The sequence below is a fragment of the Oryctolagus cuniculus genome, chromosome 12 (genome assembly GCF_051225735.1).
Source record: "Oryctolagus cuniculus isolate XC-2025 breed Fujian yellow rabbit chromosome 12, ASM5122573v1, whole genome shotgun sequence".
NCBI classification, from domain to species: domain Eukaryota; kingdom Metazoa; phylum Chordata; class Mammalia; order Lagomorpha; family Leporidae; genus Oryctolagus; species Oryctolagus cuniculus.
Window position 1 is genome coordinate 89,576,221 of NC_142878.1, and position 21,963 is coordinate 89,598,183.

The 21,963-nt window shown below is 56.6% G+C and overlaps 2 protein-coding genes across 9 annotated transcripts in view; one reads left to right on the forward strand and one right to left on the reverse strand.

Moving 5' to 3' along the window:
• ZWILCH (zwilch kinetochore protein) overlaps positions 1–2,709 on the forward strand; it is a 38,661-nt gene extending 35,952 nt beyond the window's left edge. For 5 of the 6 annotated variants that reach the window (XM_070054395.2, XM_089310603.1, XM_008268859.5 and 2 more), the window contains 2 exons: positions 437–549; positions 1,454–2,709. In XM_070054395.2, coding sequence (XP_069910496.1) covers positions 437–525 — 89 coding nt within the window. In that variant the 3' untranslated portion in view covers positions 526–549; positions 1,454–2,709. The remainder of the gene's footprint in view (positions 1–436; positions 550–1,453) is intronic. The other variant, XM_089310602.1, reaches the window with a different exon arrangement.
• On the reverse strand, positions 1,747–21,383 carry LCTL (lactase like). Of its 3 annotated transcripts, none has more exons than XM_070054400.2 (14): positions 21,252–21,383; positions 19,968–20,089; positions 19,447–19,610; positions 18,249–18,336; positions 17,859–17,968; positions 16,073–16,201; positions 15,894–15,989; positions 12,916–12,970; positions 12,650–12,811; positions 5,875–6,149; positions 5,061–5,187; positions 4,706–4,905; positions 2,977–3,040; positions 1,747–2,004 (listed from the first exon to the last, which is right to left on the reverse strand). In XM_070054400.2, the coding sequence occupies exons 2-14, from the start codon at positions 20,071–20,073 to the stop codon at positions 1,889–1,891; spliced, it is 1,692 nt and encodes a 563-aa protein (XP_069910501.2). In that variant the 5' UTR covers positions 20,074–20,089; positions 21,252–21,383; the 3' UTR covers positions 1,747–1,888. The 3 variants fall into 3 exon arrangements, with proteins under 3 accessions (XP_069910501.2, XP_089166732.1, XP_089166733.1); XM_089310606.1 differs by lacking the exon at positions 21,252–21,383 and adding an exon at positions 20,838–20,923; XM_089310607.1 differs by lacking the exon at positions 21,252–21,383 and adding an exon at positions 20,486–20,577.
• Positions 21,384–21,963: the final 580 nt, after the last annotated feature.

Below are 21,963 nucleotides of genomic sequence, written 5' to 3' on the forward strand. Positions count from 1 at the left end.
ACGCTGAGCCACAAGGAAGTGGGTGTAATCCCATCTCACAACTGGGCCATTTATTTTTGAAATAGAACAGTCATGAGACACAAATGATACGTATGTGAGGCTGTAAGACTACAAATCCCAAGTAGGGTGTCTTTCCTAAACTACAAATTGTTTGTTAAAACTGTTTACCCCTATTTGGCACAAAAAATAAAGCACTAGGCTCCCACGAGACACATATAACTTAAAGAAAATGCCCTAAACGCTGTTATTTAACCGCGCTGTCAGTGTGTCAGGATGATGTCATATGTACATGCAGTGCGATGTGCTGCCCGATTCTGGTCTGAGATTGTTACAGAAGCCATGCGCCATGCCACCGCCGCTCGGTCACTGAGCTGTGGGCAGGGCGGCAGGGTGGCAGGGCATGGTGGCTCTCATCGCGCCTTCTTTCTGTTTACAGACTTTTCTGAGCTGACACTCAACGGCAGCCTGGAGGAGAGGGCGCCCTTCGCCAGCATGGCCACCTGCAGCCAGGTGCACTTCAAGTAGCGCGCGCTCAGGGCCCTCGCCAAGGTATCCTGCGCACTTTCTGTCTCCAGCTGCACTGTGATGCGTTACCTTCCGTGGGCATTGTAGATGAGGACAGGAGGCTTACCCAGTGTTACCAAGCAGGAGAAGTCATGAACTGGCTAACTTGTTTTGGCCAATTAAATCCTAAAAGCAGGGAAATACAAATTTTAAAAATGTTTATTTAGGAGGCAGAGAAAAAGGCAGGAGGAGTGGAGAGGGTCACTCCCGCAAGTACCCAGGTCTCCCACGTGGGTGGCAGGAACCCAGCCATCTGAGGCATTGCCGCTGCCTCCCAGGGTGTGCGTTATCGGGAGGTGGAGGCAGGAGCTGGACTTCTCAGCACTGGGTTGTGTCCCAGCTGCTTCCCTTTCCATCCAGCCCCTTGCTGAGGTGCCTGGGAAAAAGATGGCCCAGGTGCTTGACCATGGGGATCAAGCTCAGGTGCTGCAGTGTGGGTGCCTCCATCCCAGCCAGTGCGGTTTCAGCTGCGAGGCCAACCACCTGTCCCCGACCCCCAGTTTTTTTGAGTCATAATGTCTCTGCATTTTACACCTGTATAAGCATTGTTCAAAAACTTCACAGGAAATACACATTAAGAAAACTATTTGTAAGTTTTTAAAAATTGCACCAAAATAAACATCTTGTAATTTCATTTTTGAAATGCCCTCCTATTTGTGGTAGAAGGAGCAGACTCCTGACATACCAACTTAACATTGAAGGCAAAATTGTTAAAAAGTTTTACCCCAGCCCAGAGAAACTGTGATTTGTGGTATTATTTTCATGGATTCTTTCAGTTAACACTATTTTCTACTGTGTTCCAGAAACAAAGATAAATAGAAAAAAATTAAAATTATTTGTCATTTTGTCCACAAATAAATGGAGATCAGTTAATTCCACCTTTTGGCAGAGCTGAAGTGTTCTCTAGGCCAGCGACTCCCCTGTCAGTGTGAAGAGTGAACCGCATTTGGCCTCCAGAGCATCTCAGACGGGAGCCCGTGCGCACGTTGTCCTGGTGAGCGTCGGCCCTGTGCATCTGCATCGGACAGCGCTGGGCTGGCGGACTGCTACAGTGACATGTTGGATGCATTCGAGATGTTTTAAAAAATCAGCCGACCAAATGGTTTGTATGCAGCGGTCCCGCTTTTGTAAAATGAAAACGCGCGCCGAGTAGCAAAGTAGTCATGCCGACTTTGGGAGAGCTGACATTAACAAGTGGTTTTTATTTGACTTATGCTTCAGTTTTCTCATGTGTAGGTCCCAGCACAAAAGTTAGGGGGTGGGGGTAATTACCGACAAGCCGGGAGGCAGCGAGCCGCGGGGGTCCGTGGCCCTGCGGCCCCTCTCAGCTCCGCCTGCTCAGCAGCAGCAGCAGCAGCACGGCCGCGATGAGCACGCAGAGCGCGCACACCGTGGGCACCACGATCTCCGTCACCAGCTGCATGTGGCTCAGCAAGGGCTCTGCAACGCGACAGCCAGCCGCACCGTCAGCCCCAGCGCAGAGCTCCGGCCAGTCGGCTTAGCTGTGAGGCAGAGGCCTGGGGGAGGGCAGCACCCTGTCGTCTAGTTACTCTCTCTCATGTGCACTGAAGGAGTGAAAGCTTTGTAAAACCTTTCAGAAGAGACGGGCTGAGTGGCATCGTGTGAGCCCCGCCCATCCCCCCGTGCATTAATCTCAGGATCCACGGCAGGCCTCATGGCTCTCTCAGCTCTGCTGGAGAGGTGGGCGAAGGAAAACTCCCTAGAGGCCCAGAGGCCGCCATGTGTCCTGAGAGGGGGGCGAGTGTCGGTGTTGACAGTTTGATAATTTTTTGCGAGCCAAGTGACCAGCATATTGTGTGTGCAGAGTGGGGTGACAAGGCAGAGCCGCCTGGCTGTTCAGGTGTGTGGGGTGGTGCGCACTGGCTGGTAGAGCTCACGGGCGGGAGGACTGGGTCGAGCGCATTCCCCGTGTGACAGCACAGCGAAGACGAGCTTGTTAGCCAGGAGGTGTCCTTCTGACTGCCCCGTGTCTCTCCCTTTTACATCCCATGGCATGAGAAATGATGCCTTCTGGAAGGCGAGGCTCCTTGTTTTTTGTTCATTGTTGTATCTCCATGGCTTAAATACCCCCTTCCCTAATTGTGAGTGCTTAATAAAATTACTTGCTCAATGAGCAAATCTAAATTCTGGAGTGTTTCATTGCATTTGGTGTAAGGGCTGACTTCCCTCCTTCCACTAGAACAAGAGCCAGGGTGGATAAGTACTTCTCTCCTGGTAGGTTTTCATATTTAAAATGCTTATGGAACATGAATCTGAATCACTTCAGAGTGAAGAAACATTGAGCTGTCAGTGGTTTGGAAGGTTCACTTCAGATGGCTGTCGCTGATGTGTTCGGAACGTCACGCCGAGTGTGACGACTCCCTGCCCGAGGACAGACGCGAACGCACTCACCTGCGGCGAGCATCTGGTTGTCGATGGAGCACATGTCCAGGGCTTCGCGGTGCCAGCGGTCCACCTAATGGAAACCCCGCAGATGAGCAGTGCGGTCGCACACTAGTTTATCTGAAATTCCTTTTGGAGTAAGTGTGGGGTACAGGTACACACTTTACCTATCTGCCTGTGCTTTAAGTGTTAATATGCACCCCCATGTGCATGGTAGCGGGGGAGTCTGAGCAGAGGAATATCCCTCCGGTCCAGGGCTGTGTGCGTGCCCGACAGCTTCCAGTTGCTGCCTCTGTGGTGGGCTCACCTTAACATTTTGGTGAACAAGTTTATTTTCAAAATCTTCAATAATTACTTTTGGGGATGGCACCGTGGCACAGTGGGTTAAAGCAATGGCCTGCAGTGCCAGCATCCCATGTGGGCACTGGTTCAAATCCCAGCTGCTGCACTTCCAATCTAGCTCCCTGCTGATGCACCTGGGAAAGCAGCAGAGACTGGCCCAAGTGCTTGGATCCTTGCACCCTTGTGGGAGACCCGGATGAGGCTGCTGGCTTCAGCCTGGCCCTGCCCTAGCCATTGCAGCCATTTGGGGAGTGAACCAGCAGATGGAAGAAACCCTTCTTTCTCTAACTGCTTTTCAAATAAATACTTTCTAAAATACTCATATGAAAGCACTCTATAGTTTATATTCCCTGCCAATAGGTGTGGCAACAGAGCTGAGAAGTTTTTATGTTACTGAAAACAGGTTTAAAGGATTAGTAAGCTTGATTATTTTAACTTCATTGTGGAGCAGTGCATCTGTAGGGCTCCACTGGTGGGTAAAGAAAATGCCATGGTCATTACACAGTCACTTTACTTAGCCTTTTATACATATGCTGAAGAGTGACCAGCAGCTGTTTGTCAAAAGACACAACATTGTGACATAGCAGGTGTATGCGACGCCAGCTTCCCATCTGGGTGCACCAGTTCATGTCCCGCCTACTCCACTTGTGATCCAACTCCCTGCTAATGCACCTGGGAAAGCAGTGGAAGATGACTTCCACCCATGGGTCCCTGCTAGCCATGTGGGAGACTCAGATGAAGCGCCTGGCTTTGGCCTGGCTGAGCCCTGGCCAAAGCAGCCATCTGGGGCGTGAACCAGTGAATGGAAGATCTCCGTCTCCCCGTCTAACTCTGACTTTCAAATAAACAAATATTAAAAGGGGTGGGCGGGCAGCACCAGCATCCCATATGGGCTCTCGTTCAAGCCCTGGCTGCTCCACTTCTGATCCAGCTCTCTGCTGTGGCCCGGGAGGGCAGTGGAGGATGGCCCAAGTGCTTGAGCCTCTGCACCTGCGTGGAAAACCAAGAAGAAGCTCCTGGCTTTGGCTTGGCCCGGCCCTGGCCATTGCTACCCTTTGGAAAGTGAACCAGAGGATGGAAGGTCTCTGTCTCTAATTCTGCCCTTCAGATAGATGAAAAACAGAGACAACGTTGAGAGTACCGGTCAATTGTCTTGATTTTGCCCTGTCATAACCTAAAGCAGGCGGGGCCCTGGTGTAAGTTCTAGTCACACCCTTAGTGTGTTAAGGGTGGCATTTTAAGGTGCGTTTTCTCCACGCTAAATAAATGAGCAAACAGGGAAGTCGGGAGAGACAGGGCTGTGCTGTACCCCCTGCCTCTCAGAGACGGCTTCGCCCCGCTGTGCACCCCTGCTGCTGTCAAATCCAGGACACAGGACTTGGCGAAGTAGCCTCACCTCTCTCGGACTGGGAAACCCATTGGCAGCGATGATTTTCTTGTAATAGCGCATGGAGGCCTTTGGGTGGCGAGGCCTATTTCTGTCAATGAATCTGACGTAGTATAATCCGTATCGGTCCGAGTAGCCTTTGTCCCACTCAAACTTATCCAACAGAGACCAGGCGGTGTACCCTCTGATGTTAGCACCGTCCTTCACAGCTGCAAAGACATTGTATTCTGTTTCAGTCCTTTACAAAGCACGATATTAAAACGCCTAAAGAAACGTCAAAGCAAATTTTGGTTGATCACGAGTGTGATCGGATCGCACGGGGTCAGCAGACACAGTGGAGCAGACAGCCTTAGTCCCCTCTCACCTTTCAGCATCTCATTTATGTATCCCTTGAGGTAGTGGATTCTCCACTCATCACACAGCTGACTGCAGGGCACTCTTTGGGGCGCCCCGTTCTCGGTCACATAGATGGGAGGATCGCCATACTGTGTCTGAAAGGGAGGCACACAGCGGGCTCTCAACTGCTGACTTCCGGTGGGCACTGGCACAGAGGCTCCTACAGGGACACACGCGCAAGCCGCCACCGCGTCCAGCTGTGTTCACTTGGTACCTGCCAGTTCAGACGTTCCCTTAGGGACGAGTGGACCCGAGGCAAAACCATACAAAGAACCCATTTCTCAGTGGTTCCCGCATGTCCCATCTCGGGTGAGCAGGGCAGCAGAACAGCTAACGGGTAGAATTTCAGCTACGGGGCCAGCACTGTGGTGCCAGTGTCCCGCGTGGGAGCACCAGCTGGGGTCCCAGCCGTTCTGCTTCCGATCCGGCTCCCTGCACACCCCACTAATGGGCCTGGGAAAGCAAGGCTTGGGTCCTTGCACTTGGGAGACCCGGATGGAGTTCCCGGCTCCTGATTTTGGCCTGGCCCAGCCCCGGCAATTGTAGCCAATTGGAGAGTGGACCAGCAGATTGGAAATCTACCCCTCTGCCTTTAAAACAGATAGATTTTTAAGTAGCTAAGGACATACACAGAAGCATTTCATTGGATGGCACATTGGGGAGCCTGAGAGTTGGAACTGTTTGTTCTCTCTGATCAGCTTTCAGATAGGCACCTGAGCTTAAGCCTGGAGAGCGGCAGCTCCGGCCTCGATGTCCACGACCCGGCTCCACGGAATAATCACCTGAGCAAAGTGGAGGAGCCTCCTGAACCCCCAGGGCACCGAGCGGAGCCACTGGGGCCCCAGATCCGGCCAGTCCGGGTCGGCCAGCTCCACGACGTCCCGGTCATTCTGGTAGCTGGGTCCCTGGCGGGGGGCGTAGCTCCTGTCCGTGACGTACCGAGTTGTGAAGTGACCCAAGCCCAGGAAATCCGAGGTGCCCTTAACGTAGCTCTTCTCCTGCAGTGAGAACGCCGGCAGCCTGGATGCCTCGAGGCCCTGCTCCACGCTCTTCCTTCCTGTAGAGAGGGACAGAGACGTTATCAGGGCCGACTGTCACACGTGGTGACGCTGGCGTGTCGACACGAGGGCGGGCGCTCAGCAAACACAACCTCAGGCTGGCAGAATTTTGGATGCTATTAAAAAAATGCCAGAGTCCGTATCGCTTAAAAGTAGTATGTTCACAGCACATGGCGTGTGGACAACCAAGCTGGCAGGGGGCCGGGAGGCCGGGGTGGGAAGGGGGTGACAGGAGCACGTCCACACTGTGTTGCTCAGACCTCTGTCCGAGGCAGGCTCCTCTCAGAACTGCAGAAGCGTATGTGTTTTCACCGACCAATTCCTGATTTTTCTTTTGTTAATTTGAGGAGCAGCAGGAGAGAAAGCTCCCATCTGCTGGTTTACTCCCTAAATACCTGCAGTGGCCAGGGCCGCGGCCGGGAGCCAAGAACTCCATCCAGGTCTCCCATGTGGGTGGCAGGGACCCAAGGGCTTGAGCCATCACCCACGGCCTGCCAGGGTGGAACCCAGAGCCTGATCTCAAAGCCAACTCTAACACGGGCATCGGCATCGTCACCAGCGCCCTAAGCACCACATGAACGCTGCCTCCCGGATCCACTTATCCCTGCTTACTGACACCGTGGAAGTGTGGGGATGATGTCTGTTGAGTAGCCAAGGGGTTTTTTAAGAAAAAGATTTATCTATTTGAAAGGTAGAGTGACAGAGAGAAAAGCTAAGACAGAGAGAGGGAGAGAGACAGAGAAAATCTTCCATCCTCTGGTTTACTTCCCAAATGGCCACAATGGCTGGAGCTGGGAAGCCAGGAGCTTCTTCCAGGTCTCCCACGTGGGTGCAGGGGCCCAAGGGCTTGAGCCTCCTGCTGCTGCTTCCCCAGGTGCATAGCAGAGCGCTGGATCAGAAGTGGAGTAGCCATGTGTCAAACCAGCGCTTATATGGGATGCTGGCGTCACAGGCGGCAGCTTTACCCATCACACCACAGTGCCAGCCCCAGATTTTTTTTTTTTTAACGATTTTATTGGGGCCGGCACTGTGGTACTAGGTTAAGCCTCTGCCTGCAGCACCGGCATCCTATATGGGTGCTGGTTCAAGTCCCAGCTGCTCTTGCGATCCAGCTCTCTGCTGATGGCTGCTCCACATCTGATCCAGCTCTCTGCTAGCGCACCTGGGAAAGCAGTAGAAGATGGCTCAAGTCCTTGGGCCCCTGCACCCATGTGGGAGACCCAGAAGATGCTCCTGGCTCCTGGCTTTGGATCAGCCCAGCTCTGGCCGTTGCGGCTGTTTGAGGAGTAAACCAGAGGATGGAAGATCTTTCTGTCTCTTCCTCTATAAGTCTGTAAGTTTACCTCTCAAATAAATATTTACCCCAAAAAAAGTTTATGTATTTGAAAGGCAGAATGACAGGGAGCAACAGAGAAGATCTGCCATCCACTGGTTCACTCCCCAAATGGCTGCAATGGCAGAGGCTGGGCCAGACTACAGGCAGAATCCAGGAACGTCCCCCTGGTCTCCCACGTGGGTGGTAGGGACCCAAGCACGTGGGCCATCTTCCACTGCTTTCCCAGGTGCTTTAGCGGGAAGCTGGATCAGAAGTGGAGCAGCGAAGTCTCAAGTGGGGATCTGATATGAGAATCCAACATTGCAACCAGTGGCTTCCTCCACTGCACCACAACGCCAGCCCCACGTAGCCAAAGAACAGAACAACCCAGATGTCTGGCTGTGGGGGCTGGTTATCAGTGATGGAATCTAAGTCAGTACAGCTCCGTGCAGCCACTGGAAGAAGGTAAACCCAACGTGGGCTGCCAAGATGCGTGTCTGGTGAGGAAAGACGTAGATGCACGTGGTGAGGGCAGGCGCTGACCCGGCGGCAATGACCTTACTCACGGAGGCACAGTCCCTCCCTGGAGGTGGACTTCCTTCGGGGGGCAGGGGTGCTTCGACTTCGCTTTATACTTTTTGGTGCTAATAAATGAATTCAACAATATACCCTTGTATATATGCCCTTGCCAAAAGTTTTCAGTAAATGAACACAAAAAAAGAAACTCCTTGGGGGCTGGCATTGAGCTTATTGGTTAAAACGCTGATCCGGACACCCGTGTCCCCTATCAGAGCACCTGGGTTCAGAACTGGGCTCCAGATTCCGCCAGCACAGACCCTGGGAGGCAGCAGTGCCACCTGCAGTCGCCAAAGCCCCGCCACCCACGTGGGAGTCCCAGATATCCCGAGCTCTCGGCTCATGCCCAGCCCAATCCTGGGAATATGAGAGGTGGACCGGGGATGCAAGCATGCGTGCTCATGAGCATGCTCTCACTGTCTCTGCCCCAAATCAAGGGTTTTTTAATAAATTTATTTATTTACTTGAGAGGCAGAATTAAAGACAGAGGGAGAGACACAGAGACAGAGAGACAGAGACAGAGAGAGAGAGAACTTCTATCCGCTGGTTCACTCCCCATCATAATGGCTAGAGCTGGACCAATCTGAAGCCAGGAGCCAAGAAGCTTCTGGGTCTCCCACGCGGGTGCAGGGGCCCAAGCACTTGGGCATCTTCCACTGCTTTCCCAGGCCATTGCAGAGAGCTGGATTGGAAGTGGAGCAGCGAGACACAAACTGGCGCCCATATGGGACACTGGTGTCAGAGGAGGCAGTTTTACCTGCTACGCCTCAATGCTGGCTCCAGTAATGGTTTTTTTGGATATGACAACAAAGACACACACAAACAATATACAGATTGGACTTTGTGAAAATTCACAAATTTTGTGCATCAAAAGACATAATTAGTGGCTGGTGTTGTGACATAGCAGGTAAAGTCACCGCCTGCAATGCTCCAATTCATGTCCTGGCTGCTCAACTTCCAATCCAGCTCCCTGCTAATGCACCCGAGAAAGCACTGGAAGATGGCCCAAGTGCTTGGGCCCCTGCACCCACGTGGGAGACCCGGAAGAAGCTCCTGGCTCCTGGCTTTTAACTGGCCCAACCCTGGCCATTGGAAGATTTCTCTATGTCTTTCTCTCTCAGTAACTCTGACCTTCAAAATGAATAAATCAATCTTTAAAAGAATCAGCAATTGGCCGGCGCCGCGGCTCACTAGGCTAATCCTCCACCTAGCGGCGCCGACACACCAGGTTCTAGTCCTGGTCGGGGCGCCGGATTCTGTCCCGGTTGCCCCTCTTCCAGGCCAGCTCTCTGCTGTGGCCCCGGGAAGGCAGTGGAGGATGGCCCAAGTGCTTGGGCCCTGCACCCCATGGGAGACCAGGATCAGTGCGGTGGCCATTGGAGAGTGAACCAACGGCAAAAAGGAAGACCTTTCTCTCTGTCTCTCTCTCTCACTATCCACTCTGCCTGTCAAAAAAAAAAAAAAAAAAAAAAAAAAAAAAAAAAAAAAAGAATCAGCAATGAATAAAAAGCCAACCCATAGAATGGGGGGAAACTGTAAATGATATAGGGGAGAAGAGACTGAGATCCAGAATATGCAGAGAACAGCCCCCCCCCCCCCCCCGCAGTAACCCAGTGCAATGCGGAGTTCCTCCAGAGAAGATGCACAGGTGGCCTACGTGAGAGGATGCCCGAGGCTCCGAAGTCGGGGAAATGCAAACGAAAACGATGGGAGACAGCACCTGGTACCCGTCAGGACGGCTGCTACCCGAAAGCCAAAACCACAACTACTGCCGAGGAAGTAGAGCAATGGGGACACTCGTGTGTCACTGGGGCGCCGTGCTACGGAAGGCAGCTCGGCAGTTCCTTAAACTGAGAATAGAATGGCCGTCCAACTCAGCACTCCCTCTGCTGGGGAGGTTGAGAGAACGCATAGCAGGGTCTCGAGGAGCCACCCTTACGCCCACGTTCATGGCAGCATTACCAAAAGCTAAAAGATGCGTGCCACTCACGTGCCCACCGACAGGTGAAGGGACAAGCAACACGTGGCCCACGCGTGCACACACAGCGAGAGGTTACCCAGCCTCAGAACGAAGGCATCCTGACCCACAGCAGTGGGACGAACCTTGAGGACGTCACGCTGGGTAAAGAACAGCCAATCGGGAAAAGACGTGTTTGTATGATTCCACGTAGGTGAGGCACTCGGTGTAGACAAAACTGTTAAAGCAGGAAGTGGGGGGAGGGGGCTGGAGGTCGGTTAATGAGCACAGAGCAAGAGTTTGCAAGACAGAGTTCTGGAGATGGATGGAGGTGATAGCCGGGCAGTCCTGGGAACACGCTACCGAATGGTACCCTTAGCAATGCTTACGGCACGGGCAGGGATGCAGCCTGGCAGTTAAGACGCCTGGTCCCACCCTGTGGTGCGGGCTCGGGTTCTGCTGGCTCCAGTCTGACGCCAGCTTCCTGCTGGCGCAGCCTCTGGGAGGCACTCAAGTGACTGGGCTGCTGCCACCCTTGCAGGAGCCCTGGGCTGTGCTCCGGCCCCCGGCTTTGGCCCAGCCCAGTCCTGGCCATCGCAGGCATGTGGGGAGTGGCACAGCGAATGGGAACTGTGTCTCTGCCTCCCAAATTTAAAAACCAGTCAAGATCGGGGCCCGCGCTGTGGCGCAGGGAGAAAGCCACCGTCTGTAGCACCAGCATCTCATGGGCACCGGTTTGAGTCCCGGCTGCCTCATTTCCGATCCAGCTCCCTGCTAACGCACCTAGGAGGGCAGCAGACGATGGTCAAGTGCTTGGGCCCCTGCACCCACGTGGGAGACCCGGGAGAAGCTCCTGGCTCCGGCCTGGCCCAGCCTGGCCCGTTGTAGCCATCTGGGGAGTGAAGCAGCAGGAACATCTCTCCCTCTCTTTGGCTCTCCTTCTTTTTTTTTTTTTTTTTTTTTTTGACAGGCAGAGTGGCCAGTGAGAGAGAGAGACAGAGAGAAAGGTCTTCCTTTGCCGTTGGTTCACCCTCCAATGGCCGCCGCTGCAGCCGGCGCACCGCGCTGATCCGATGGCAGGAGCCAGAATCCAGGTGCTTTTCCTGGTCTCCCATGGGGTGCAGGGCCCAAGCACTTGGGCCATCCTCCACTGCACTCCCTGGCCATAGCAGAGAGCTGGCCTGGAAGAGGGGCAACCGGGACAGAATCCGGCGCCCCGACTGGGACTAGAACCCGGTGTGCCGGCGCCGCAAGGTGGAGGATTAGCCTATTGAGCCACGGCGCCGGCATCTTTGGCTCTCCTTCTAACTCTGCCTTTCAAATAAATAAGTAAATAGATAGATAAATAGATAAATAAATATTTTTTTAAAAAGGTGAAGATGTAAAGATTTTACCACAGTTTTAAAAAATGGGGTGCCGGTTGAGCCTTGGCTGCTCGGCTTCTGATTGAATTCCCTGTTGATGGCCTGGGAAAGCAGTAGAAGATGGCCCAAGTGCTTGGGCCCCTGCACCCACGTGGGAGACCTGGAAGAAGCTCCTGGCTCCTGGCTTTGGCCTGGCTCAGCCCTGGCTGTTGTGGCTATTTAAGGAGTGAACGAGCAGCTGAAGATTCTCTCACTCTGCCTTTCAGTTACAGTGAATAAGTCTTTTTTAAAAATGGGGGACAAATTGGCAGGGGGAAATGTGGATCTGTTCCCATTTTCTGCTGTTAAGTGTTTATGTGTAAGGACACGATGCCCGGAGCTATAGCAGTCACGTTGTGGCCAGGGTGAGTGGCTGACAGGCTAACACATGAGGTCTGAGTGGAAAGACAGACTGAGCCTGCTTCCTGAGGACGTCCTGGGGGCTGGCACTGCGGCGCGGGCTTCAGCGACACCAGCAGCCCACGTCGGAAAGCCGGTTCGAGTCCCGGCTATTCGACCTCTGATCCAGCGCCCGCTAAAGCACCTGGGAAGGCCGTGGAGGATGGCCCCAGTGCTTGGGGCCCTGCCACTCATGTGGGAGACTCGGATGGTGTTCCAGGTTCCTGGCTGCAGCCTGGGCCATTGCAGCCACTGGGGAGTGATCCAGCAGACAGAAGATCTCTGTGTCACTGTGCTTTATAGATAGACAGACAGACAGACAGAGATTTTAAAATAAAAAAGGACAGCCCTGAAGGTTGGGTTCTTTCCAAGCCACTTCCGGTGCCGTTTCTGTTAGGCGGCACCCAGACTCCGAAGGCCCCGAGCGCTCTCCCAGGCTCTGTGGAAACCACGCTTGGAAAGTTCTAGGGTCCTTCAGCGTTGGTGAGGAAATGGAAGGAAAAACAGGTATCTTTTGGGACGGAAGAGTTCTGACATCCGTGTGCTGTTTTTCCCTCAATAAGCCTTTTCCATAGACTTCCTGGAGACCCCTGAATGGCCCCCTCCTCCCCCCCGTGACAACGGCGCAGAACAGGTGAGGATGGCGGAGCACAAGAGGGGGCAGCTCGAGGAGTCGCCCAGGTTTGTCCCCCGAGTTCTGCAATCCTCAATCTCCAGGGCCAGGGACTTGCGCGGGTCTCCCCTGCCTCCGTCTCCAAAGAACCAGTTCCCAGTTCTCTGGGTGCTGACCGAGCCCTCGAGCCCCGCCCCCCAGGCCCGGAGCCCAGAAACGCAGCGCGGCTCGCTCACCTATGCGGTCCTTCATGACCTGGGGGTAGTCGCCCGCATAGATGGGGTTGGCAAACCAGCCCAGGCAGAACTGCAGGTATCTCTCAGCAGCCTCGACGTCCTTGGGGTCGCTGACGTCCACGGGCTCCCCCCAGTCACAGTTCAACGAAATCCCCACCAGACCTTGCAAGACGACAGAGAGAGGGGGCGTAGAGGCAGGTGTGACAGTGCCTCGGTGGGCACTGCGTGCTCCCTGCACGCGGGGGTGGGGGGGCACCATGACTCACCTCGCTGCCTGCCCCGCCACGTGTCGTTGTAAGAGTGCCAGACATGGGCATGAGCCTGCGGGAGGGAGCAGATCACCACGGTGACTGACAGGTCCACTTCCCCGCCCCTTCCAAGGGGCTGGGGCAGGGAGAAGTCCCATCCCCTCCTTCCTGGCCCCAGGGGCCCAGCCTCCGACCCAGGGTTTTCCTAAGCCCAGCCTGACCCTCGCCATCCAGTCTCCCTGCCTCTGACCTCTGGAGGCGCCCTCGGCCCTCATCCCAGGAGGAAGTTTGGCCCACCTCCAGCACAAACCACTGTGTCCTCATTTCTTGCTCTAAGCTTTTGCTACAGTTTCTTGTTTTTCTTCCTGCTTGTAGCAACTGGACAGGGTGCTCGGGAAGGTAGGAAAATGCCATCAGGGACCTGGTTTCAACACTGCTGGAGCTTGGGAGGCATCAACCTAGAAAAACCAAGTCTGCAGGCTGCAGGAGGGGTGGCCACTACCCACTGAGGACCGCCTCCCCATCCCCCCACCCCCCGCTCCAGTCTGCTCTCCCTACACTTCCTTCCTGCCAGCTAGCGACGACCGGACAGACACAAGGAAGCCTGGGCCGTCCCAGGGAGCGGAACACCTCGGAGCACTGCCGGGATCCCGCCTGCTTGGCTCAGACCTGTACGGACAAGGCCTGGAAGATGTGCGTTATTACAGAGGGCTTCAGAGCCTTCTTCTTTTTAAGATTTATTTTATTCATTTGAAAGATGGTTACAGAGAGAGGTAGAGACAGTGACAGAAAGGTCTTCCATCCACCGGTTCACTCCCCAGATGACCCCAGTGGCCAGAGCCAATCTGAAGCTAGGAGACAAGAGCTTCTGGGTCTCCCATGTGCGTGCAGGGGCCCAAGCATGTGGGCCTCCTCCCCTGCTTTCCCAGGCCACAGCAGGGAGCTGGATCAGGAGTAGAAGCAGCTGGGATAGCAACAGAAGATGGCCCAAGTCCTTGGGCCCCTGCGCCCACGTGGGAGACCTGCAAGAAGCTCCTGGCTTCGGATTGGCGCAGCTCCAGCTGTTGCAGCCAACTGGGGAGTGAACCAGAGGACGGAAGACCCGCCCCGCCCCGCCTCTCCTTCTCTCTATGTGTAACTGACTTTCAAATAAATAAATAAATCTTAAAAAAAAAAAAAAAAAAAGAAAAAGAAACAAAAGAAAAAAAGAAACCATAACCCAGAGCCAGTGCTGTGGCATAGTGGGTAAAGCCGCCGCTTGCAGTGCTGGCATCCCATATGGGTGCCTGTTCAAGTCCTGGCTTCTCCACTTCCAATCCAACTCTCTGCTATGGCCTGGGAAAGCAGTAGAAGATGGCCCAAGTGCTTGGGCCCCTGCACCCTCATAGGAAACCCAGAAGAAGCTCCTGGCTTCAGATGGGCCCAGCTGTGGCCGTTGTGTCCATTTGGGGAGTGAACCAGCAGACCGAAGACCAGTCTCTCTCTCTCTCTCTCTCTGCCCCTCTAACTCTTTCAAATAATAAATAAATCTTAAAAAAAAAAAAAAGAAAAGAAAAGAAAAAAAGAAACCATAAGAATGAGAAGGGTCTCCCCCCATTGTGAGTCTGAGGGCCCAGGGTGTCACCCAGCGGCCCCTTGCTTTCCAGCTTGGACGGGCTGCCTGCCCACCTCTGCCAGGCGTCCCTCAGGGCCAGTCCCACACCCCAACTGCTGAGTCACGCTCACCTGTGTCCACACATGGCCTGCTGCGTGGCCCAGCTTCAGCCACCTCCAGCACCTGCTCTGAGGCTCGCCTTTCCTCCCCCGACCCCCCGACCTGCCCTGCAGCTCCTCCAGGTAGAGGAGGAGGGGCCATGCCTGCCCTGTCTTTTTTTTTTAAGGTTCCCTTTACTTATTTGAAAGGCAGAGTTACAGCGACAGAAGAGACAGAGAGGGAGAAAGAAATCTCCCAGCCACTGGTTCACTCCCCAAATGCCCCCAACAGCCAGGACTGGGCTAAGCTAAAGCCAGAAGCCAGGAACTCCATCCAGCTCTCCCATGTGGGTGGCAGGGGCCCAAGCACTTGGGTCACCCCCCACTGTTCTGCCAGGTGCATTAGCAGGGAGCTGGAATGGAAGCAGAGCAGCCAGGACTCGAACCAGCACTCACGTGGGATGCCAGTGTCACAGGAGGTGACTTAACCTGATGCACAGGCCGCCCCCGCCCCCCGGCCTGCTCTCTACTGCAGCTCCCAAACAACGCACTTGTCCGAACTCCTCCCCGCAGCCTGGGGCCTGGGAGCCCTACGCTGTCAGATGAGCACGTCTAACCCTCACCGCGGCCCTCCTGGGCTCTGTCTGGTTCCCTCCTTCAACTCAGCCACTGAAGACTTGAGCCCTTAGCTCACGGTCACACCTGCGGTCAGCACGCCTCACAGGACAGTCTATATCTCTGGTGACACATTTCTCTTTTTTTTTTTTTTTTTTTGACAGGCAGAGTGGACAGTGAGAGAGACAGACAGACAGAAAGGTCTTCCTTTTCCATTGGTTCACCCTCCAATGGCCACCGCGGCCGGCACACCATGCTGATCCAAAGGCAGGAGCCAGGTGCTTCTCCTGGTCTCCCATGGGGTTCAGGGCCCAAGCACTTGGGCCATCCTCCACTGCACTCCCTGGCCACAGCAGAGAGCTGGCCTGGAAGAGGAGCAACTGGGACAGAATCCGGCGCCCCAATCGGGCCTAGAACCCGGTGTGCCGGCGCTGCAAGGTGGAGGATTAGCCTAGTGAGCCGTGGCGCCGGCCTCTGGTGACACATTTCTACCCACATAGGTGCCGTCCCCTTGGATGGTGATGCTTCGTGGCCACCAGCAGGTCTCGGGCTCCGAGTCCAGCAGAACACCGCCCCCAGGCTATCCCCACAGCATGGGAGGCAGAGGACAAGCTCAGGCCCAGAGTCCGGGGCAGGCTGAGCTGGCACCGGCGGCCACCCCTCCCCCTGGAGCACAGCATCCATCTCACCTTAATGATGTGGTGTGCAGCCTTGTACAGGCCGGTCCCGGGCAGCCTCAGGCCCGGCGCGTGGAGGCCCGTCTCGTAGCCTTTCTCCACCATGGCCTACAGGAACGGGAGCCACAAGTGTCAGGGAGCCACCTGGTGCTGCAAGGGGCTGCTCTCGCCGGCAGAGGGCCCCAGCTCACCCGAGGGTCGCTGAAAGTGATCCAGTGCTTCACGCGGTCCCCAAAGACAGCGAAGCACAGGTCGGCGTAGTCCCGGAAGTAGGTGGCCATGCTCGCGTTCTGCCACCCGCCGTATTTCACCTGGAGCAGCTGCCACGGAGAGAGGAAAGCAGGTGCCCAAGGAGGCCCTCTGAACCCCACTGGCCAAACGTGTGGGAGAAACAGGGGTGCTCACAGCACAGCGGGTGCTCAGGGGAGCAAAAGGGACAAGGTCACGGGCACGAAGGCTTGAGAGCAGTGGCAGCGATGAACCGAGATGCGATGGTAACGTGTGGCCAGTAACTTAAGCCATGGACTTACACACACGAGGAAGGGAGCCCAGGACGTCTGGGACTCTGGCGCCTAGGAGGAACTTGAGGTGCTGGCGGAGGAGGGGGTGTTGTGAGGGAAAAGCACCCTGAACACCCGCGAGCTCCCAGGAGGGCTTTGAGGGCTGTGCTGCTGGCAGACACCCCCCAGGAGCCTCTGTGTAAGGTGGGGCCGCTTTCTCCAGCAAGGGCGCTCTCCCACCCCCACCCTCACCCTCACCCTGCCCATGGTGGGAGAATCTCCCAAGATTCATCATTCCTTTGAGTGCACCTAGTGCTCCCCTTGGGACTGCAGGCTATACGAGGGGCCCATCGGTGCGAGTGTTTGGCCAAGGCAGGCCCAGAGGCTGGCTTCCAGTTCACCTCCCTAAAGCCTTCTCTGCACCCCCCCCCCCAGCTTCCCACAGGATCAACCCCAATTCCCAGTCACCTTTGAGGCCCTCCAGGACTGGCCCCGAGTTCCTCTTCCAGTCCTGAGCCTTCCTCTGCTGCTCCTGCTCCCTGAGGTCCACCCCACCCCCAGTGCCCCTGCCTCCGGGCCCTGCTCCCTGCAACCGGAGCACCTTCTCCTCCCGCCTGATCCTTTAGAGTGCTGGTGGGCCGCACCTGCTCCCCAGCACTTCCCGGAAGCCACGCCTCCATCCCGAGTGCCCTCCACCTCACAGCACCCAGAGCCAGGATCACAGCCTCATCAAGGGAATGCAGAACTCGGACAGCGACACCTCCCCGTCACCTTCTACAGTCCACTGAGGCCTCACGGGCATTGCTGGGGGGCAGGGATCATAAGGGAGCACGTGTGGTTCTGGCTCCAAGTGGAGACAAAAGGTTAAAACTTGTTCATTACGCCACGTCACCAAACCCTGGCCTGAGAATCCTTCCCCTGCAGTTTTCGGATCTGTTGTTTTGATGTCAAGTGTGCTGGGAGACGTGAGGATTCGAGCTGTCCGCTCACTACACACATCCGTTCAGCCGGTTTGCCCTCCGTGCCGCCAGCCAGAGCAGTGGCTGGAACGTCTCCGACCCCTCAAGTTCAGGTTGACGTGGAATCCCCAGTGCCGTCCTGCGTCACCAGGGTCCCGCCTTCCTGAATGGGATTCGGAGTCTGTCCCTTGGCCCTTCGCCTTCTCCCACGGGAGGACACAGCCTCCCTCCCTGCGGCATGCAGTGGTCAAAGCAGCATCTTGGAAACAGACGCCAGACCCTCACGGGACGCCAAACCGGCCGGCACCTTGATCTCCGACTTTGCGGCCCCCAGAACTGTGAGAGGACACACGCCTACCCCGTCAGCTCCCCGGGTGGCAGGATTCTGCTACAGCAGCATGAATGGATGGAGGCAGGAAGACGTGCTCAGGGATCCCACCACCCTGAGCCAGAGTCCAGGCCCCAGCAGGCCCAGCTGCTGCAGCCAACCCCGGCTCTGAGGCTGCACCAGCCCTCACCTGCGGCAAATCCCAGTGGTGCAAGGTCACGATCGGGGTGATGTCGCTCCTCAGCAGGGCATCGATGAGCTCGCTGTAGAATCTGATGCCCTTCTCATTCACCTGCTCAGCTGCGGGTGACACAAGCGGACGTGATGAGAAGGGACCGTGGCCTTGACCCTCCGGAGCCAGGCTTCCCGGGCCTGAGGGTGTCCTGCCAGCACGCCTGCTCTCAGAGGGTGGCAGAGACCTGCAGGGAGCCGAGTGACCGGCAGCACCTGGGAGAGCTGCTGCCAGCAGCCCCGGGGCTCCCAGGCCAGTCTCTCTCATCAGGACTCTGTGAAGCCCGCTCAGAGCCAACGTGGCCCACAGGGGCTGCCCCTGGGCCTGGGAGGGGCCGCCCGGGCTCACCTCGGATGCCGGTGGGCAGGAGCCGGGGCCAGGACAAGGAGAAGCGGTAGTGGCTCACATTCAGCTCCCTCAACAGCATCACGTCCTCCTGCGAAGGCAGGGACCAGGCAAGCCCGGTCAGCAGGGACCCAGCGGTCCTTAGGGTGCCAAGGCTCATGCCTGCACACATTTATTTTTGTTTTTTTAAAAGACTGATTTGAAAGGCAGAATTACAGAGAGGCAAAGGCAGAGAAAGATCTTCCATCGCTGGTTCATTCCCCAGGTGGCTACAATGGCCAGAGCTGAGCTGATCCAAAGCCAGGAGCTTCTTTCAGGTTTCCCACACAGGTTCAAGGGCCCAAGGACTTGAACCATCTTCTACTGCTATCACTGGCCATAGCAGAGAGCTGGATTGGAAGTGGAGCAGCCAGGACTCGAGCCAGCGCCCATATGGGATGCCGGCACTGCAGGCAGCGGCTTTACCCAGGACGCCACAGCACCAGCCCCAGCCGGTGCATATTTCTCAGGCTCTGTCTCCTCCCTGTACCATGGGCTGATAGCACCTGCTCCATATCATGCCACAGCTATGCCAAGATTCAGGACAAATTCCGGCTATGGGGCTGCTTTGAGAACACCATCGGGGTGTTCCTGATAAACTCGGGCGAGGGGGCTGCTGTCGTGGCATAGTGGGTAAAGCCACCACCTGTGATGTCAGCATCCCATACGGGCACAGGTTCAAGTCCCAGGTGTTCTACTTCTGATCCAGCTCCCTGCTAATGCACCTGGGAAAGCAGCAGAGAATGGCCCAAGTGCTTGGGCCCCCTGCACCCACGTAGGAGACCCGGAAGAAGCTCCTGGCTTCAGCCTGGCCGTTGTAGCCATTTGGGGAATGAACTAGAGGATGGAAGACCTCTCTCTCTCTCTCTCTCTCAAACTCTGTAATTCTGTCTCTCAAGTCTTTAAAATATATATATATATATATATATAAACTCGGGTGAAGCTCCCCCAAGCAGACAACGCAGAGAAGAAAGTGGGAGCTGAGGGCCAGCCGGCGTCACTCACACTACAGGGGGCACGAGCCACAGGAGGGCCCAGAGGACCACACCACGGGCTCGGGTGAGGCCCTGCTGGCTGCTCCAGCTGGCTGAGCACTGGGTTGACACATCCCTGGGGCTCCCCCCTCCCCTCGGCTAGGGGTGCACCTGCACTCCCCACTCACCTGCACCTTGTAGTAGCTGTCGCAGGCCACGTCCGCCGTGTCATCCCCCAGCACCTTCCCTGTGCCGCTGTGTGTGAACGCGTCCCAAATGCTGGGCCCCTTCCCGTCCTGGTCCCAGGCGCCCTCCGTCTGGTAAGCGGAGCTGCCCACACCCCAGGAAAAGCCTGTGGCGGGTGGGGAGGGGGGAGATGTGGGGAGAGCCCCCTGCTGGGCTCCGCACCACCTCCCCCACCCCAGCTCAGTCTCCCTAGGGCCAAGAGCTGGTGGGCTAGGGTGGGCAAAACTCTAACACCTTAAAAACTTGGGGGCACAATTTTAGCTCTGATTAACATTTATTACCAGTATAGTTTTTCAGTAACTAAAAAAAAATTTTTGCTAGGAACTTCTTTTAGTTTAGAACATATGGGAGGATGTTTCTCCTCCTACCAGCCAGGAAGCCAACACCCCAAAGACATCAGCCAGCCAGCTGAGGTGGGCAGGCCGACAGACGGACGGACAGAGCGGCCGAGGGATGGGCTTACCCGCCGGGAAGGTTCCGTAGTAGAAGGTGGACTCTTGCGCAGCGCCCTTCCTGGCGGCCCCCAGCAGAAGCATCCACCAAAGAGTGACAACTCGCACCGGCTTCATGGCACCCGCCCCATACCTGCAGCGAGCACACCTGAGCCGTGTAGGCCCCGCCGCCAGGCCAGGGACAAAGGCCAGGCAGGGTGGGACCCCACCCCACCCCCCCAGCAGAGGCAGAGGTTGACCCCAAGAGGAGACAAAGCCGCCCTTAGGGAGCCCTGGGCTGGGCCAGGTTCCCCCCATGGCGCCCTGTCTGATGGGGGAGATCCAGACGCACCCTCTCCCCGAGACAGGTGGCCTCCATCTGTGGGAAAACCACCCCGCCCCAGGAATGCTCTAGTCTGATGGTGGAGGCAGGATGCAGCCCAGGGCCCCCGCAGCTTCTCCCACTTAAACCCAGAGGGGGTCCGGGGCCTGCGGCCTGAGTGTCCGGAGGCTTCCTTCCCTCTGGGATCCCCTCTCTGGTGCCACTTACCCAGGACTGTCCTCTGTCCCAGGCGCTCCAGGATAGAGCTTTCCCGGACTGTCCCCCAGGGCTGCGCTGCCCCTGAGAGCAGCGCCCACAGTGCAGCCGAAGGCTCTGGGTGGAGGTGTGGTTCTGTGGCCTGACCCCCTACAAAGGGTTTCAATAGCCCCATGGAGGGGGGGTGGTGGTGGCAGGAATGCTGAGCTGGCCCGCGGGGCCTGAGTCAGCAGCAGGGCCTTGGCCCTGGGCCGTCCACTGAGGAGGGGGAACCAAGGCCTCCTGGGCCCAGAGAGTATGCACCCTGGTGTGGGGTGCTGGGGTCTGTCTCTCTCCCGCCTCCCTGCTGCTAAAGCAAACTCACCGTAGAGGGAGAAGTCGGCTTCTCCATGGCAGCTTCCTGCACCCCCCCCCACTCGCTCAGCAGCACCGTGATGGCTGGAGCACACCCCCCACCCCCCAAAGAAGCCTTACCCTCTATCAGCCCCTCACCGCCCCCACCCCTGCCTCTGGCCCTCAGCGAAGCCCCCATGTGCCTCTCGCAACTGGGCAGGCCTCCACCCTTGGTTGGTTCCTTCCCTTCCACTTGTTTCCAGGTCTCTGATGGACAGCACCTGTTCCGGGACGCCTTCCTGGCCCACCTGACCACTCCTCCAGCGCTCTCCTGCCACACGGCTGCCGGCTGCCAGTCAGGCTCCCGGGAGGCAGGGCTGTACCCATCCCGGTCCCCCAGCACCCCAGTGCCACTCCACAGCTGGTGCACACAGCTGGCGCTCACCATGGGTCCCGCTGCTCAGGTTATGCTGCCGGCAGGCCCAGGGTTTTCACAGACTGATTCCTCCCACCAGCCTGAGAAAGCTGCGGCAGCCATGGGCAGGGGTGTATTTCTAAGCCCGCTCTGGGCCTGGCTGCTGGCCTCCAGGTAGGGAGCGCTCTGAGGCCGGCACCAGTGAGGCGGGACACTGCATCAGGTCCTCCTTGGACGCATGTGCGTCCATCTCCAGCTCCAGACCAGCCAGGAGCCAGAGCACCCCACCACACACACATGCGCATGCCCAGACCAGCCCAGTAGGACCCATCGGCGCGCTTGCTGTGGAGGCGGAAGTGAGCCCCACCGCCATTTTGAGTGTGTAAGGTGCAAAAGCAGCCAGGGCACCTGTGCGGGACACAGAGCCGCGTGCAAATCAAAGGGCCGTGCGCAGAGGGGGCCGATCTAGAGACCGAGAGGGTTTGGACGTGGACCGCGTCCGGGTCCGGGCGGGGGTCAGTGGGCTCTCTCTTCCTGCTGTTCTCCCGTGCGCTTGAGCGTATCCTGTCGTAAAGCACGTCTGGGTGGCTGTCCCAAAGGTCAGAGACCCTGGGAGGGGCACCCCTTTCAAGGCCGAGGACAGTACGGAGCTCCTCCCCCACGGTGATCCGCCAGAGATTTGCTGCGGAAGGCCTGTGCTGGGGAGGGGGCGCGTGGGAGATTATGCTTCCCTCCCTCTCCT

Coding starts and splice junctions, on each gene's coding strand:
- LCTL (XM_070054400.2), bottom strand. CDS start 20,073: ATGAAGCCGGTGCGAGTTGTCACTCTTTGGTGGATGCTTCTGCTGGGG. Junction 4,906..5,060: donor CATAAATGAGATGCTGAAAG/GTGAGAGGGGAC, acceptor ATGTCTTTGCAG/CTGTGAAGGACGGTGCTAAC. Junction 2,005..2,976: donor CAACCAGATGCTCGCCGCAG/GTGAGTGCGTTC, acceptor GTCGCGTTGCAG/AGCCCTTGCTGAGCCACATG.